General features: G+C 36.4%; 2 protein-coding genes across 2 annotated transcripts in view; one reads left to right on the top strand and one right to left on the bottom strand.

The window, feature by feature from the left end:
• Window positions 1-927, bottom strand: part of LOC126810873 (COP9 signalosome complex subunit 1) — a 252,236-nt gene extending 251,309 nt beyond the window's left edge. Inside the window, exon 1 of the mRNA XM_056099180.1 lies at window positions 924-927. The gene's annotated coding sequence lies outside the window, so the exon portion shown is untranslated. The remainder of the gene's footprint in view (window positions 1-923) is intronic.
• On the top strand, window positions 115-16,636 carry LOC126809489 (PDZ and LIM domain protein 7; the record flags this gene model as incomplete). Its single annotated transcript, XM_056099183.1, has 4 exons — window positions 115-288; window positions 10,508-10,659; window positions 11,229-11,374; window positions 16,558-16,636. Coding segments are annotated over 4 exons (486 nt in total), but the record flags the coding sequence as incomplete, so codon positions are not given.
• Window positions 16,637-17,057: the final 421 nt, after the last annotated feature.

The raw sequence follows: 17,057 nt of genomic DNA, 5'->3' as shown, positions 1-17,057 counted from the left end.
ACCCCAACTCGTGCTTCCGATCACATCATCGGTTATTTCCGCCACGTTCACGGAAATTAGCATGCAGTGTATGTAACTGTATTCTCGGTATAGACGATTCTCGATAGTGGTTGAAAACGACGAAGTGGCGAACTAACTTTAGTCACTGAGTTTTATTTTTGTCGTTTATATTTTAAAATGAATAATGATATTGTTTCGGTGTGTTTAAGAAGAAGCAACACTGCCACGCCATGGGGATTTAACATGCAAGGTGGAATAGATTTAGGTTCTTGTTTATATATTCAAAAGGTAGGTTTTCACTTGGTTCTATCGCCTCTCTGTGTTTGTTTTCGTGGTATCAGGTTTCTTACCTGAATCTCAACCATCAGTTATTACGACAACTTTGAATAGCTGTATTTTCATATAATCTCTGAAACACATTTAAGCGCATGGTTAATAATAGAAAACAGAACCAGAAAACTATCGTCCTAGACAGAAAACGCTGAAAGAGAAGAAAAGTGTTTAATGATATACATGAATTAAAATTTAATGCTTTATTCAAAAGAGAAAAAAAGGTGAACATAAACTTTTTGAAAATATATATGTAATTGCTATCATTAGGGTACATAAAGTTAGGACTTTTGGCTCTCCATCAATTTATGAAAGTTTTACTTATTTTAATCGTCTCACAGAGAGGAAGTACAGAGTTAGAGAATGTTTCAAGGTGCCCGAGACACGACAACTGCCAAACATATTATTCTAATAAAACATGATAACCAGATAATAGCGGTTTGTGAGCTGATTAAGATATGTTGTATACGAAACAGCTGAGAAATCAGGCCGAGTCTTTCTGAAGAAAGAGGATCTCGAGTCAATTGCGCATTGTGTCGTTTTGTGAGCACATTTTCGGTCATAGGTCACACGATACATACTTGAAACATCCTGAAAATTCCAACCAGGATATTTTGTTATGTCAGGGTTGGGTATTGAATGAAATTCAGATGACAGATAAAATTGTAGGATTATTTTAAGTCTACGGAGAAAGGAACAGTGGACATTCATGAATATTTCAAATTTCAATCCATTGTCACTGACTTTAGTTACCAGTTTAATTGTCTTTTTTTGTCGGTTACTTCCCGTGCGAATTATGCTATTATTATGGGGACGTAAAACAGTTTGCAGGGCGCATTGTAGGATCTTGTAGGGCACATTGTATAATCTCTCTCTATTTCCTTATCTCTGACAATCCAGAATTGTTTCTGCTAATTGAATGGACCTCGTGCTTCTACGTGGAGCCGGGAGTGGTATATTATAGTCACCATTTTATGTGGATAATGTTGATTTCACTAGTTGTAAACGTGGTCTTTGTCAGTTTTAACCTTTGATAATAATACACCAAATGTATAGAAGACACTTTACAGGGTTGTTTTCCTATTAACATGTTAATAAAAACAAGCGTACTATGGACCAGGAACCGAGTATGATGTCATTGCCGTCATCTTGGAATTGTGATGTCAAATTAAAAATTGGAAGTACGTCAATCGATGCTCAATTATCGAAGGAACAATCGGCTTTTTGCGAAGAGCATCGGATCGACCCCAAGAATACGAACAACAATATGGGTAGCATTTGGGGACCAGTTCCAAAAGATAGAGATCTCAAGTACGACACAAGCATAGAAATCGGTGATTAATCAAAATTCCATTCGTCATAATGCAAAGTTAAGATAGTCGTAACAGTATGCGAACATTATTGCCCCAATTCGTGTAACATATAAACCACGGCAGTTATGTTGGTTACTGAAGTTTAGAACGTAAAACTACTGTTTCGTAAGGATGATATGCTTATAATTATTTAATATCAAACAGGTTTGATTCACAATTGGGATAAAAGGTACAAGCTGATGGGCACCATGTTGATCCTTATGTATATTACACCAATATATAGGATATGGTAGTTATTGATAATAATCATCATCTAACCGCTTGTAAAATAACACGATTATTATATGTCACATTTAAAGGTCACATAATATTTGACATTTCTCATACAGGAATTAGAAATAGAACACACGTGTATAAAGCATTTTTTAAATGGTTCGTCAGCACCAAATATTGGCCATTTCTAGACTAAATTGCTATATTTTTTTTGTTTGTAAAAGTGTATCTCAATTGAATGTAGGCTACTGCCGGGTAGCTTCCTCGTGTTGAGGTTACATTAACGTGTTCTATTAATTTCTATATATGGACTTATCTTTGTCAACGCCAGGGACTTTATTTAAGAGTCACATCTAAACTGTATACGTCACTGCCGAAGGAAATAGTTATAATGAGCTGTGAGTTAGGTCAATTATTCTTAAACTAGGAAATATCAACTTGATGACACGTGTCTATATAAGTGGCATGCCAATTGAATAAAGTCATCGGTGGATTGTATATTGAAATCCCGGAATATTGCGAAGTTTCACTTTCCAGGAAAGTCATCTCTAAAGTTCATAGAGACAAAACAATAAAAAGCTTATACATGTAGGTCTTAATCAACTTATAGCTTACATACTAAAAAAAATATCAGACAAAAGTCTCCTATCTTGCATCTCCCATGACCTTGTTTCGTTTGACTGTGCCATGAAATAACACTAATGATAAAATCAGCTTGTAATTGGCTTATTGGCAACAATTGCATTACCAGGAGAGTGTTTTATACAAAGGTCTTCGTATCACTTACGTTATTAAGTGTAAAGGGGAAATATATTCAATATTATAATAATATTGTTTTTCTCCATTTCATGCGTGTTGGTGGTATCCTGAATTATTGAAAGAGAGCAGACCTCGCCCTACATGTCTGAAAAAGCAGTTCATGGGTTTTTTTTTGAGTGTATATGACTCGTACGCGTGGTCTTCAAAATATTGACATTTGTTAGTATGTAAGAGCTGATATCGGGTATATATTGTGGTTTACACCTAATTGCTACCACTTGAGTGAAAAGCGCGCGAATCTTTCTTCGTTTCTACTTTGTGTTGATAATATGTTGTGTATAAGAAATATCGTATTACCCATATTGTGCCAAATATAGGTAACGCTTTATTAAAAGTAATGCCATGGGTGGCGCAAAATGAATGCCCAGTGCACCCCAACTCCCTCCCCATTCGACCGGAACTTTAGTATAGACATTGAGCAGGTGGTATCCACGCCTTTCAGAAATGGAACGGTGCCATACACATTTGGTCATTCCTGGAATACACTTGTAACCTAGTTACCTCTCTGATTTTCTAGAAGACATAATGTTAGCAAACTGAATCCGCCGTATCATGTGTGTAACGCTGCACATGTTACTGCTTAGTCAATATTAGCTGGGGTGAGGTATTAATAAGTTATTCAATAGGAGATCTCATCTGGCATGTTGATAATCTATCAGTGGCCATTACATTTGTGTAATAACTTAAGTAAATGCTCACAATATTGTGCCAAAAGGTTTATGTACATTACATTATTTGATGTGTTGACCGGTTATTCACTTGGACTACGAGTGTGTGTGGGTGTTCGCGACATAATTAAGATGGAGAAAACGGGAAGTATTTTTATATGTTGGATTTCATGGTCATGAAGTTTAAACTCAGACGTTTTAGTTCTTTAGAGGAATAATCAAGTTAAGTGATAACTTTGCTGAACATGTCAGGTCGACCAAAGAAAATAGCATTTGAAACAAAATTGTGTCACACAATTTTCTGATAACCAAAACTGTATTACATACACAAAATTTAAACTGATTTTAAAAAAGTTGCACTATGTCGAACTTTGGTATTTTAGTATCAATGAAACACACACATACACACCGTGATAAGTTTATCTATATCCACATGGAACTGTAAAAAAACAAGAAATACATTATGCATTATATTATAATTTCCAAGGTCGTTTTGAAGGACAACGGTGCCAGATTACCAGATGAGATTGAAGTTGTATTGAAATAACGAGTGCTTTCTTTATTGGTTGACTGGAGTTCTCTAATCAAAATCTTTCTTTATTACAAAATTTCCTGCACAAATGCGTCTTTGGATTATCGACCCAGACAATTACTTTAGATTTTGGTTGTTGTGCAAGGTCGTCAAACTCTATACATGAGATGCATACTGCAATCCGATACAATTTACCCTATAAATTAAAATCTTAACAGTTTCCATACTGCCATATGCAAATTTTGATACCTTTTCTTTAATTCGGTGACATCTTTTAGACGTAAAACATGCCCATTATCAAGCAAATGTTTCCGATTACAACTAAAGTTGACTTATAACTGAAAACAAAATATTATCAGTTTCAGAGATTTGGTCTAGATTTTTTTGTAATGTTGATTTACGTTAATGTATGGTGTTCGGTCTGTCTCCTATCATGTTTTTTTACATGTAAGCTAAATGATACTAACAAAAGTGTCATATTATATAATGGAGAAAATACCTACATGTAAACAGGTATATAATTGGTAAATAGGATCCCTTTACTAAAGCAAAAATTGGTATATTCTATACTGGTTTTAGACAATAGAACATCTTTTGACTAATATGAAATGAGAATTAACGTGCCACTGTTCTGCTCCGACTGGGCTAATGAAGACGTGCATACGCCATACAGTGTGCTACGCACGTATGAGGAAAATTTTGCCCGAACAACGGCGTTACGGCCTACTCTTATATCGAATTCCAACTGTCAAGGGATCTTTTACGTGCTCGCCAATGTGTACATGGGACCTCGGATTTTCGTCCTATCCAAACGACTATACGTTGTCCCTTGCCAGGCCCGCTGTCCTACATCACTGACAAGGAGGAACCACGTCGGAAAATCCAGATGAACTTTCTCGGCCAACGAAGGGATCGAACAAGGAACCTCCGGGCTATAGCGAGCTGACATCTTACTCACTGAGTCACCGTGGCTCCCTTCTGAGTAATATCATCACTGATATGATGTTTTATGTTTGTCTTTTCCAAAGCATAATCTGTCTCGAGCATGACACCTGTCATTACTTCACAGGAACATTCATAGATTTACGTCGACTGTTATTTTTTTAAGATCCTAAAACAGTTATAATAAGATAAACGCGAACTAAAACAAAGCCTTGTTTGATAAAAACTCCTGATGGTAATGAGCCAACCAGAGTGGGTTTATCATCTAGATTATTGCGACGCCTAATTTAGTTTCAAATGATTACAATATCTCACAACAAAAGCAACACTTATATTGTAAAAGCATAAAGCACTATTTGTATGCAAAACAAGAATTTGTCTTCATTTTTGAAAATGTTTATCATCTCAGGCTTGAGTTGCATCGTTTAGGATATAGCCAACCATAATCAGGTCTTGAACATTTCCTTGGAAATAAGACATACCGATGATCGACATGTTTCTAACCTTGTGCTTTTAATATCCTTTTACCGAATCCTGTTTCTCTTCACGTGCAAGTATGATTATAATTTTAGTATAATCAGAACCCCAACCGCACTTCAATTTATCTGATAAATGAAAGTATTACACTAAACCTAACCTTATAAAGTTCAATGGTATTGATTCACCTCTGCTACAGCGAATCGTCATTTCGTACTGAAAGAGTTTCGAACTGGGATTGTCCTTCATGATTCATTACCCATATAAGGATAAATCATTTTCGTCAAGTATTCTTTACGAATATGTCCTGGTGGTATCCGTACTTAGGTTAAGGAATACAATGTTGTACCAATGAAATTATGTAAGTTTATATAAAATAATGATTACTGTTCATTGATGTTATTAAATACCATCACTTGTTGCAGAGAAAGACAGTTCTCGGTGTGGGCGTAATATGATTTGAGTGGTCATATTCCCTTCAGTTAAAAATGTAAGCAAAAATAATAAACATGTAGGGCTTACTGTACCTTGACCCAGTAAGATATGATAAGCCAATAATTTAATTACCAATGTCAATGCCAAAATGTTATGGGTTTTACAGAAATGAACCACATTTTGATTTGTTTTGCTTATATGCTGTCTAGTCTATGGATTTGTGCCAGGTAGATAATGTAGGTATAAAGCATCATGCTGTATTGTCGACCAATGTGATGCGCAGATGCTATATGTATTAACATGCTGAGATATACATGTACGATATAAATGATATTATGACATTCTTTAAACTCTAACCATACGATAAGGTATTATTTATTATTAAGATGACATTTAGTTCCATGTGTGATGGGGTTAAAGTTATTATATTTTATCTTATCATCATTATTTCATTACTAATGGTTTTGGCCGGGTTTGCATATTCTCGAAGCAATGGTGATGAGTACTATCATCTGATCAACCATTGTCACATTTTATATCGATTATGGGCGAGTGTTTTCATAGTTTTGCACGGTTAGTTACTTAGCCAACTCCTCATGATAGTCGCTTTGTATGTTTACTTTGTATTTCTATTAAACTTATAAAAATGACGTGATGGAGCTTTTCGAAAATGTACAGTTCATTAGATAAGAACTTATAAGTTGAAATCTCAAGGGGGCTGTACCAAGCCTTAATTAAATACGCAGGGTACATGGACCCAGTGTCTAGAGAAGGTATGTTTTCATAGTTACCCTGCCACGGTAAGATGCTTAATTGAAAACACCCTAGTACGTGCAACATTGGTTAACGAGATTATGGAGCTCCGGGTATATGGGTGGTTTGAGAGCTCGAATTTCCAGAAATCGAGTAAAACATAGTGATTTTGTATTGACATTATTATTTTTACATATGTTTTCATTCAAGTAGGGTATTAGTTTCGTAGAATTGTGGAATTAATCTTAAGGAATTAAACTGGTTGATTCCTGATACCACTTTATTAATCCACCTATAAACACAATATATGAATAGTTCATAGTTGTTTGTTCCATAAATACCAAGCATGAATACTTCATGGAGATACGGTATTAGTTTCATGAAAGCATGGTATGTTGCCCATAGTCAAAATTGGTTTGAGACTAAAGACATTTTGATTGTTATATTTAGTATTTTGGTGTCAATGAAAAATAATATTGGTTTTATTTTTTAAAATCATGCCATAAACGTAACAGATAGACTAACCTAACTAGACGGACATTTTGTATTAGTTTCTTTTTTGTTCATTGACAAACATAAAAATAGATGGTTTCTTCGACGTATGTAAATTCATTTGATCATGTCTGGATGATTTTATACATTAATTATACGGTAATATAGTGTGAGTGTGTTGTACTGGTTTATTAGAATGGTGCTGTTGTTTCCCGAAAATATTGTTGATTAATAAATTGTGTTTGTTTATCCAGTAATATTTGGTCTACAATGTATTTAAAAATAAATTTCACTGCATAAACCTTCATTTTTAAATGTTTTTAAAATAATGTCAATTATTTGTTTATTTATAGTCCATTGTTCGCTCGATCGCAACCTATACGATTAAATGGTGTTTAGAAATGCCATAGCGGAAAGCATTGTTCAATAGATTATAATGAACTACCAGAGTTTAACACTAACGTATTTAGTTTTAGGATTAGATTTCAAGTTTGTCTCACCTTCTTTCCCTTGGCCTCCAGATATTCTTAATAATCTGTAGAAGGCCATACAATTCTAGACTTGCTCTGCCAGTGCCAGTTCGCCATGTTACAAATAGTTTAAGGAAAACACACAGGTGCGGATCTAGGAATTTTGAAAAGGGGGGCGCTGCAAAATGAAAGCATTGACCGCGGAGACGGGGCACGCCGCTGAGGGGGGGGGGGGGTCCCCAAGAAAATTATCCGTCATTTCCTTGCATCTGTAGCCATTCCAAGAGCTATTTCCCAGACTGGTGTGTTTGGGTCAATGGTTTGAGTCATTTGGGATCCCTACAACGGGTTGGGAACGGACATATTTGAGTCTGAGAAAAGGCACTTTCAGCAGTAAAAAAGGGCACTGTCGAAAATTAGGGGGGGGGGGCGCCCCTCGCGCCCCCCATTGAATCCGCCTCTGACACACCAGTGTTGCTTGGGAATATATATAGTTAATGGTAGTTTTAAATGTGAACGAATAGATTTAGTGTTTATTGTTTGATTCACCGCGCTGTGGCTTTATCTATACAAGATAACAGATACACAAGGAGGCTAGCATCCACACAAACCCCACTTTATATTATACGATTAAAGAATATTGAGGTTTCTGAAAATAAACCTTGACCCCATTAATGCATTAATGTATGTAGCACCGTGCTACGTTCACCTGTTTTCTTTGTGCACCTGTATTAGTGGGTTTATCAACATGGCATACTTAAAAGTTGTGCCCCAGTATCACCATGAAGTTGAAGAAAGAGCGATATCTAACGTCACTCGTTTTAATAAGATCTAGGCGACATAATTAAACACATACTGCATTTCTTTCAATTCAAAGCAGCTGCAATAATGTTCTATGACATTTTTTGAATTGATATGGAACATGATAGGTCTATGTAGAATCTTTACTCATGTAAGTGATTCAGCCTTTGTGCAGAATATGGATGATAATATTCCATATATCGATGGAAAACATATGGTAGTGTTTCATATTCATTGGAAATGTTGAACTTTCGTAAAAAGTATACATCATCAACCGATTCTTCAGACATCTTTACAACGGACGCATAGTTGTTTTCGGATATGCTTTAAAAAATGTGTGTTTGTTATAGACTGGAAGCTCAGTGCGCGTGGTTGGTCCATCAAATGAGCATAAAACCATACCCAACTTTTCTAGAATAACATTTTGCGTAGAATACGATGCCCAGTGGTAATAAGTCCGCCGTTGGGGCGTTTTTGTGATATTAGGGGTCAAATGTCAAATGCGGTCATTTGCACTGAAAATGAATGCGCAGCCATTCTTGTATCATGGAAACATGCTGAAAATGATCGAAAGTAATGACTCTTTCAATAAAAATGTAAACTTGCTAAATTCACCTTTGTTCTTTGGGACCCCGTAGGTCGAAAGGTCAAATTTTCCGTTTTTGCACTAGGAAGATCTAAAGCAATAAAATGGCAGCGTAAAATATAAGAACTAAAGCGAAACCGGTTTTAATTAATAATAGGAACATTTAAAACTTATCTTAAGGTGGTCTTAGCACCGTACATTTACCTTGGAACGTCGAAAAAGATCTTGCATAACAGAACCAAAACCTGTTTCAAAAATACGTAAAAACTGTCAGATCGAAATCTCCCCGATTTAGTTTAACAACGATTGTTATACATAATGAAACTAGTTGTAAGAAAACCAATTGAATAGTTTCATGGTTGGACTCCAACTTGCAGGCCGCGTGGATTTCAAGGAATCCCAATCTGGGAAAACCGACGTTAATCTGTGACCGGAAAACACGTATTTGACGACGTGATTAAAAATTTGCAAATTTTTTACGAGTTTTCATGAATTTCGCCGGAACATGGACCGACGGATGTATTGTACATATAATAGCTCACGGGATATAGATGCCGTATTGGTACGCAATCGTAGTGGTGTTCCGGGTACCCCAAATACCTATATAATACCCAGGTCAGTATTTCAAATATATATAACACACCCATGAAAGTGTTCAAATATATATAAAACACCCATGAACGTGTTTTGAATATTTATAAAATTCTAATGTCAGTGGTTCGGATACTTGCAGAATATCCATCTTGATGTTTTAGATATCTATAATAGTAAGTGCAGGGGGACTGCACCACACAAAATTTACACAAAAACAAATACACAGACAGGACATCATAGTCAGGAAAAACACAAACATACAGACAATTCCAAAAAAAAGACAATGAAAATGTTTCACATACAGAGATATTAATAAAAGATCCATAAAAATGTTTCAGATCCAAACAAAGATATCTAAAAAACACGCATGGAAATGTTTCAGATACAAACAAAATACCTATGAAAATGTTTCAGATACCGTAATACATCCATGGTTGGTTTTGGATACATATATAATACATTTATAGTGGCATTTCGGACACGAAAATCACCGATGCTGTTTGAGAAACCTATAATACTCCGATGGCGGTATACAGGTCACAATTCTATGGAATACAATTAGTGCTTATTACTGAACGACGTTTCGACAAGATAAAGTTTAAACATCCCATAAATCAGGTATGGCGTTTCAGATATCCGTTGTGGTGTTCCATATACATGTAAAACATACATGTAGGTGTTCTAAGTATCTCAAGATCATCCATGGTATACTCAATGAACATTTATGGTGGTGTTTTTTATACCAAATGAACATCCATGGTGGTTAAAATATTTATAGTGCATTTAACATTTAACAAAAATCCACTGTTCCGTTGTTCCATTGAAGGTCTTGAATATTTTTGTTAGTGTTTCAGATACCGTTTAAAATTTCATGGTAGTGTTTGAGATAACAGTTAAAACATCGATGATATTGTTAGAAAGAATGACCATAGAGGTGATATTGCGGTGCTGTTTTTGAGCAACCAAACTGTTTGTAGAAAATACAATGAAGGTATTAATAAATATAATCTATGTATTTTCAGGTAAAGCCTAATGGTATTGCATACAAAGCAGGTGTTAGACCAGGTGATGCTATTTTACAAATCTGTAGATGTCCAGCTCAGTATCTCAGCCATCAAAACGCTAAGATGGAAATTATTAGAAGTGGTAATGAACTTGATCTAGTCCTTCAAAGGTTTGTAATTTGAATCATTATCATATCTGTTGCAATTAGGTTTTCACTGTGACGTCATCTTTTATGGCAAGCCAATCTCTTAAAAATTGTCTCCCCTTTTAAACACCATTCTCCGACCACCAAATCCGCGTATGAGAGAGAGAGAGAGAGAGAGAGAGAGAGGGTAGGTAACGTCCACTCGACACACAAACTAGGTCATTTCTAGACCAATATAATATGGTGGGGGTCTTTAGAAGTGAGAGGAAGCCGGCGGTGTGAAAACCCACGTGGTTGTGAGATCGATACCACATCCCATGGCTCAATAACAGATATTATGATCTAAATCGCACGCGTTAGAAGGTGTTGTACTGGTAAAGCGTATTTTAGCTAAACAATATGTTTTGAAAACAAAGTTGAGACAATGAGTTTTAGGCCTATCTGTGAATCATGTTCTCTATCCATGCGGTACTTTGATATACCTTCGTGTAAACTAAGGTTTCTTCTTTATACATGTATATATATATACCTGTGTGTGTGTGGGTGTGTGTGTATTTGTAATAAGCTATATTCTTATTTATTTCTATATATAGAAATGTTGTTACACAAGGCGTAGTAAGCCTTCAAGAAGCGCGAAGTTCTGTAGAAGAAGAACCTTCTCCTTTCCGTGGATACCAAAATCCCACACTTCAATCACGATCATTCAAAATCATCCAAAAATGTCTGAACTACGAAGATAGTAAGTATATAATAGTTTATCAAGGTTTTCCATTAATTTAGCTTTGTTACAGAATAGTTCGTGCCGGATAATCCATATTTAAAATCATGACATTGGCCTACTTAGATCCAGAGAATTTGCTGAACTCCTTGAAAAGCAACTCTCGAGTATGGTGGGTTATTTCTAAACTTCTGACTGTTCCCCAAACGATTCTTACAAGTATCCGAAACACCAGAGGCGTGCAGGGCAGACGGGGTGGGTAGTTCTTAATTGCAAAAACAAAAGAAACTGGAAATTGTTGATAACGCTAGAATCCGATAAGATTTTCCACCGGGGGAACAGGATTGTATGAGGCTATATGCCCTTCCTTCCGAAAAAGTGCACTAATTTCGGAAAAGGTGCACTCATTTTTGATATAGTGTCCTCGAATTTCGAAAGAGTTACCTCAAATCACCATAGTATGCCCGCGTCAATGTCAACAAATTCCCATTGCTCCAATACCAACACTGTGTCCAAGACATGTGATACAAACACATTATGTAAGATTGAGACAAAGAGCTGACCATTCCTGCTATAATAGCACAAAAATAGATAACGTAAAATGAAAATTTTGAAAATTTCATTCAAATTACTTCATTTTGAGCCAAGCTATATCTATTCGTAGTTTTGACAAGATGTGTGCATTATGGTAACCAGGGCACTGGTATATTCGAGACTTAGCCTCGCTTTCCCATTTTTAAATTAAATTTTTATTTGGCGAACCGTTCTAATAGGGTTGGGACAAAAAGTATTTATTCATTAAATCTCCCAAACGCATTACATTTTATGAGGCGAAATGGGCCAAATTTCATGAATTTGGTTGGGACAGTTGTGAAAATGGAGTTTTTGGGTTGGGGCAGCGGCCATTTTCAAAATGGCGGTAAAAATTATTGTTTGCCGTTATTTTCCCTATAACTTCCGATTATCAAGAACATAAGAACGAAAATAGGCGTGTAATTTGTCTTTTTATTCATTTTCCTGGGTGCTGAGTTGGAAAAAGTCATGTTTCGGCAAATTCCAATAAACGGCCGCCATCTTGGATCCAATATGGCGGCAAAAATGGCGTCGAAAATGGCAAATTTGGCACTTTGTTCTTCATTGTTCCTTTTCCATGACGGATAATATGTCTTTTTATAGGTTTTGAGAGGTGGCAATTTCAAAAATAAAGTTTTCACGAATTCCGATATTTATCCACCATCTTGGATCCAATATGGCGGCCAAAATGTCTAACTAAACATTTATTCTCAATTATTCGGTTTTCATGCCATTAATTTGTTTTTTGTAGGTTTTGGTGGTTGAAAATTGCTATAAACGCGGCTAGAGTCAAACAAAGACTCCAGAAACGTTCTAAAAATCTATAGAAAGTATTTTAATACATTTCTGGAGTTTATGTTTGACTCTAGCCTCGTTTATGGCGATTTTCAGATTCCTGGGGACGAGGTTTCTGAGAACTTCAAGTGGCTATAACTTTTGAACGGTTGGCCCTAGAGATGTTTTGAAAATTTTTTTTTTAGTAAATCGACCCCGTAGATATCGAGAATGGACACTAATTGGCAAACAATTATGAAATAAATATTTTTAAATTGCTTAAAACATCCACAAAGATGTACAAAGTACGACATTGATCACGATAATCAATAGGCCTACAATCCAGTTCAATATTTATGATACATGATAATTTCAATTTTGGTTTTGTTGCAAATGGCGTAATAGATCACTGTTACATTTGGGTCACTATTCTATTCAGTGGCGTCCAAGATCAAAGATGTGCAAAGTATTCCACTAACGTTGAGCATGATAATCAATAGGCCTACAATCCTATTGATTATCATAACGTTGTATATAGTGAAATACTTTGCACATCTTTGATCTAAGACGCCATTGAATAGAATAGTGAACCAAATGTAATAGTGATCTATTACGCCATCTGCAGCAAAACCAACATTGTTATTTTCAATTTTGATATTTTCAAGACGATAATTTCAATTTTGGTTTTGCGTGCTGATGGCGTAATAGATCACTATTACATTTGGGTCACTATTCTATTCAATGGCGTCTTAGATCTTTGTGGATGTTTTAAGCAATTTAAAAATATTTATTTTATAATTGTTTGCTATAGTATTTGTATTATTATTCAATACTGTCCTGTCGTCACTTCTTGATTGATCTTCTGCAATTTTGAAATGATAATAAAGATGTGATAATATTTTTAATGAAAATTTACGCAAGATTGTTTTCATTTCCTAGGACTTTTGCCGCTATATTGGAACCAAGTTTGCAGCCTAGGGTGACAACGAAAACATAAATTTTGTTTGATATATGTTGGTATATGTGGAGATTAGGTGCACTGACTATGCCCACCAATTTTGAACAAAATCGTATGTTTCTCTAAGGGTGGCAGCCATTTTGGGCTTTTTCCTTTACAAAAATGAAGGCCTAGCAGGAAATTGTACTTCCCGATTTCGGAATGCCAATTAGTGTCCATTCTCGATATCTACGGGTCGATTTACTAAATTATTTTTTTTTCAAAACATCTCTAGGGCCAACCGTTCAAAAGTTATAGCCAATTGAAGTTCTCAGCAACCTCGTCCCCAGGAATCTGAAAATTGCTATAAACGAGGCTAGAGTCAAACAGAAACTCCAGAAACGTTCTAAAATACTTTCTATAGATTTTTAGAACGTTTCTGGAGTCTTTGTTTGACTCTAGCCTTGATTATAGCAATTTTCAACCACCAAAACCTACAAAAAAACAAATTAATGGCATGAAAACCGAATAATTGAGAAAACATGTTTAGTTAGACATTTTGGTCGGCATATTGGATTCAAGATGGCGGACAAATATCGGAATTTGTGAAAACTTTGATTTTTGAAAATCGCCACCTCTCAAAACCTATAAAAAGACATATTATCCGTCATGGAAAAGGAATAATGAAGAACAAAGTGCCAAATTTGCCATTTACAGCGCCATTTTAGCCGCCATATTGGATCCGAGATAGCGGCCACTTATCTTATTGTAACGGACATACTTTTTGTGCTGACAGCACACCCGAAATCCTATAAAAAAAACTTATTTCATGGCATGAAATACGGTTAAATGAGAAAAAGGGGTAAAATTAGACATTTGACACGCCTATCTTCGCAAGTTATATTGATAATAACTGAAAAAATAGCTTTTTGCAGCCATTTTGGCCGCCATTTTGAAAATGGCCGCTGCCCCAACCCAAAAACTCAATTTTCACCACTATTTCGACTAAAATCATAAAATGTGGTCTATTTCGCCTCAAAAAATGAAATGTGTTTGTAGCCGATGTCGATTGTCCCAACCCTAGTTCTAATCTAGTTAAAATCTCGAGTATTCGATGTCATCGAGAGTTGATTATGGTCTTGTTTTGTTAATAAATGTCTAATTAATAGTTTATATAACATTTCAGGCCTAAAAGAAAGACCTGCAATAGGCAGATTTAACTCTTGTATTATGTATAGGAATAGATACGTTTACAGCCTTTGAAAGCGTTTGTTTAGTTGAAAAACTCACTGAAAACCACTGAGTTCATTGCTGTGACCAAATTCTTGTGAATAAGAGAGGATCAGAAATGGTTCAGAATCTCGAGATCTGCCTGTTTTGTGAGAGTTGACAATAAACAGTCGTTCGCCCCACGATCCACGCACTAGTGGTACTATACTTACTGGATGGTTCACTATAACCCAGAATATGATAGTTATGAGATCGTATACGAGGAGTGGAAGAATAATGCCATAATGGAATATTTCAAATAGCGACGTATAATATACTCAAAGTCATTAAAAAACGCAATGTCTAATTCGTGAAATATTTCTGGTAAACGTTTTCTTGGGCTTTCCTATCTTATGGCACATAGGTGAAACTTGTGATGGGTCTCTTTTTGTGGAGTTCTGGGTTTGAACCCAATATCAGTTCTCGGTAATGAACTTTGTTCGTTGCAAACGCTTCCACACCACTGGAAGAGTTGCCGATCGACCCCGACCTGGAGCGTCACCCGTAACAACCGCTACTCAAGATCGCCACATCTGCGCAACAGGTTCCAGTCAGCTACTGCTACTGCCAGGGGAACTGTTGGAACTCGGCAACGTCAGATCAACCCTCAAACAGTCCGAAGGCGTCTGGCTGCTATTGGGTAACGCTGCCGTCGCCCTTACCAAGGTCAAATCCTTTTTCATCGTCATCGACTTGCCAGACAGCAATGGGCCGCAAATCAGGGGTATCTGCACAACACACCATGGCGAAATGTCATCTTCTCGGATGAATCCCGATTCAACCTCAATTTTCCTGATGGATGTCACCGTATCCACCGACGTCAACATGAACGCTTTGCTCGTAACTGCGTGCTGGAAAGGGAGGTAGCGTCTTGGTTTGGGCCGCTATTAACGTCAACTTCCGGTCCCAGTTGGTGGTGGTCCAAGGAAATCGCAACCCCCAACATTATGTTGACGCCATGTTATCGAACGCCATAGGCGCGAACATATTTTAAAAAGCGACGTATAAAATGTAACTGCACCCCTCCCCCTCGTTACGCCACTGCTTACGCGGGCTTGGTCTCACGTGGGGGCTAATTAGATGTCATGAGGGCGGGGAAGTGGGGGGGGGGCGAATGCACCCCACCCCACCCCCACCTCCGCTACCCCTCTAATCCGCGCCTGATTGTTGCTAACTATGTTCAGATATTTAGGAATTAATCATAATCCCTCAACGACGTGACATCGTATATCATGGCTCAGATATACGTCAATGGATTCTAGCATGTGCCACGTAACCAAACATTTGCCGGCACTGCCCCCCGCCCCCGAAAGTATCCTAAGTTGGATCTGCCTACCCTCCTTCGGGGGCCCCTGCACGCCTCTTGACCATCACTCTATATCTGTAACACCATTTAAAGATACATGAAACACCACCATATATATCTGAAACACCGCCACAGATTTATATCCGGATTTCGCTGTCTGAGATTTATATGCTTGAAACATCATAAAACATATTAAATTAGAACAGATTCAAATATATCTAATAGAACAACCGGCGATGTTTATATGTATCTGAATGGCACCATCCTTTTTAAACAGAGATGCTGGTAGACTTTGTTGCGAGTTAACCTGTATTCTAATTTTGTCTGACTCTTATCTATTTTCAGGTTATGAAGACTAGGAATAAGAAGTTTAAAATATTGCTATGAATCCCATTGGTGACTAAAATGGAAAAAAAAAAATAAACTGGACAAAAGATACATTTTATACTATTTATGTGTTGTTGTCTAATTTGTACATTTTCAAGTCAAAGTTTTTATGTAAACCTTATCGTTTGTTAGTACATGTATATTTTTATTACAACCTATAGATAATTTAGTACCGTAAATTGGGTTTAATATTACATTTATTGGGTTGATTAATTTCATGTGTTTACAAATTTATCAAGTATGGAAGACTTGCCTTGCCTTGCGGTATAACACTGCCAGTCATTCCCTAGCGGAGCAAAGGGGGTCAAAAATAACCAAACCCTTGCGCTATCAACTATAGATTATTTCATTTTTGTTCATTTTAGATTTACAGTATACTGCTTTTCTTGAATTTGAAGGAATTTAAGTGGCATACGAAATGAATGTAGATAAAATTAACTGTAGTTTAGAAATTTGGA

This window comes from Patella vulgata, chromosome 2 (genome assembly GCF_932274485.2).
Source record: "Patella vulgata chromosome 2, xgPatVulg1.2, whole genome shotgun sequence".
NCBI lineage: Eukaryota > Metazoa > Mollusca > Gastropoda > Patellidae > Patella > Patella vulgata.
This window is presented reverse-complemented; position numbering and strand designations above follow the sequence as displayed.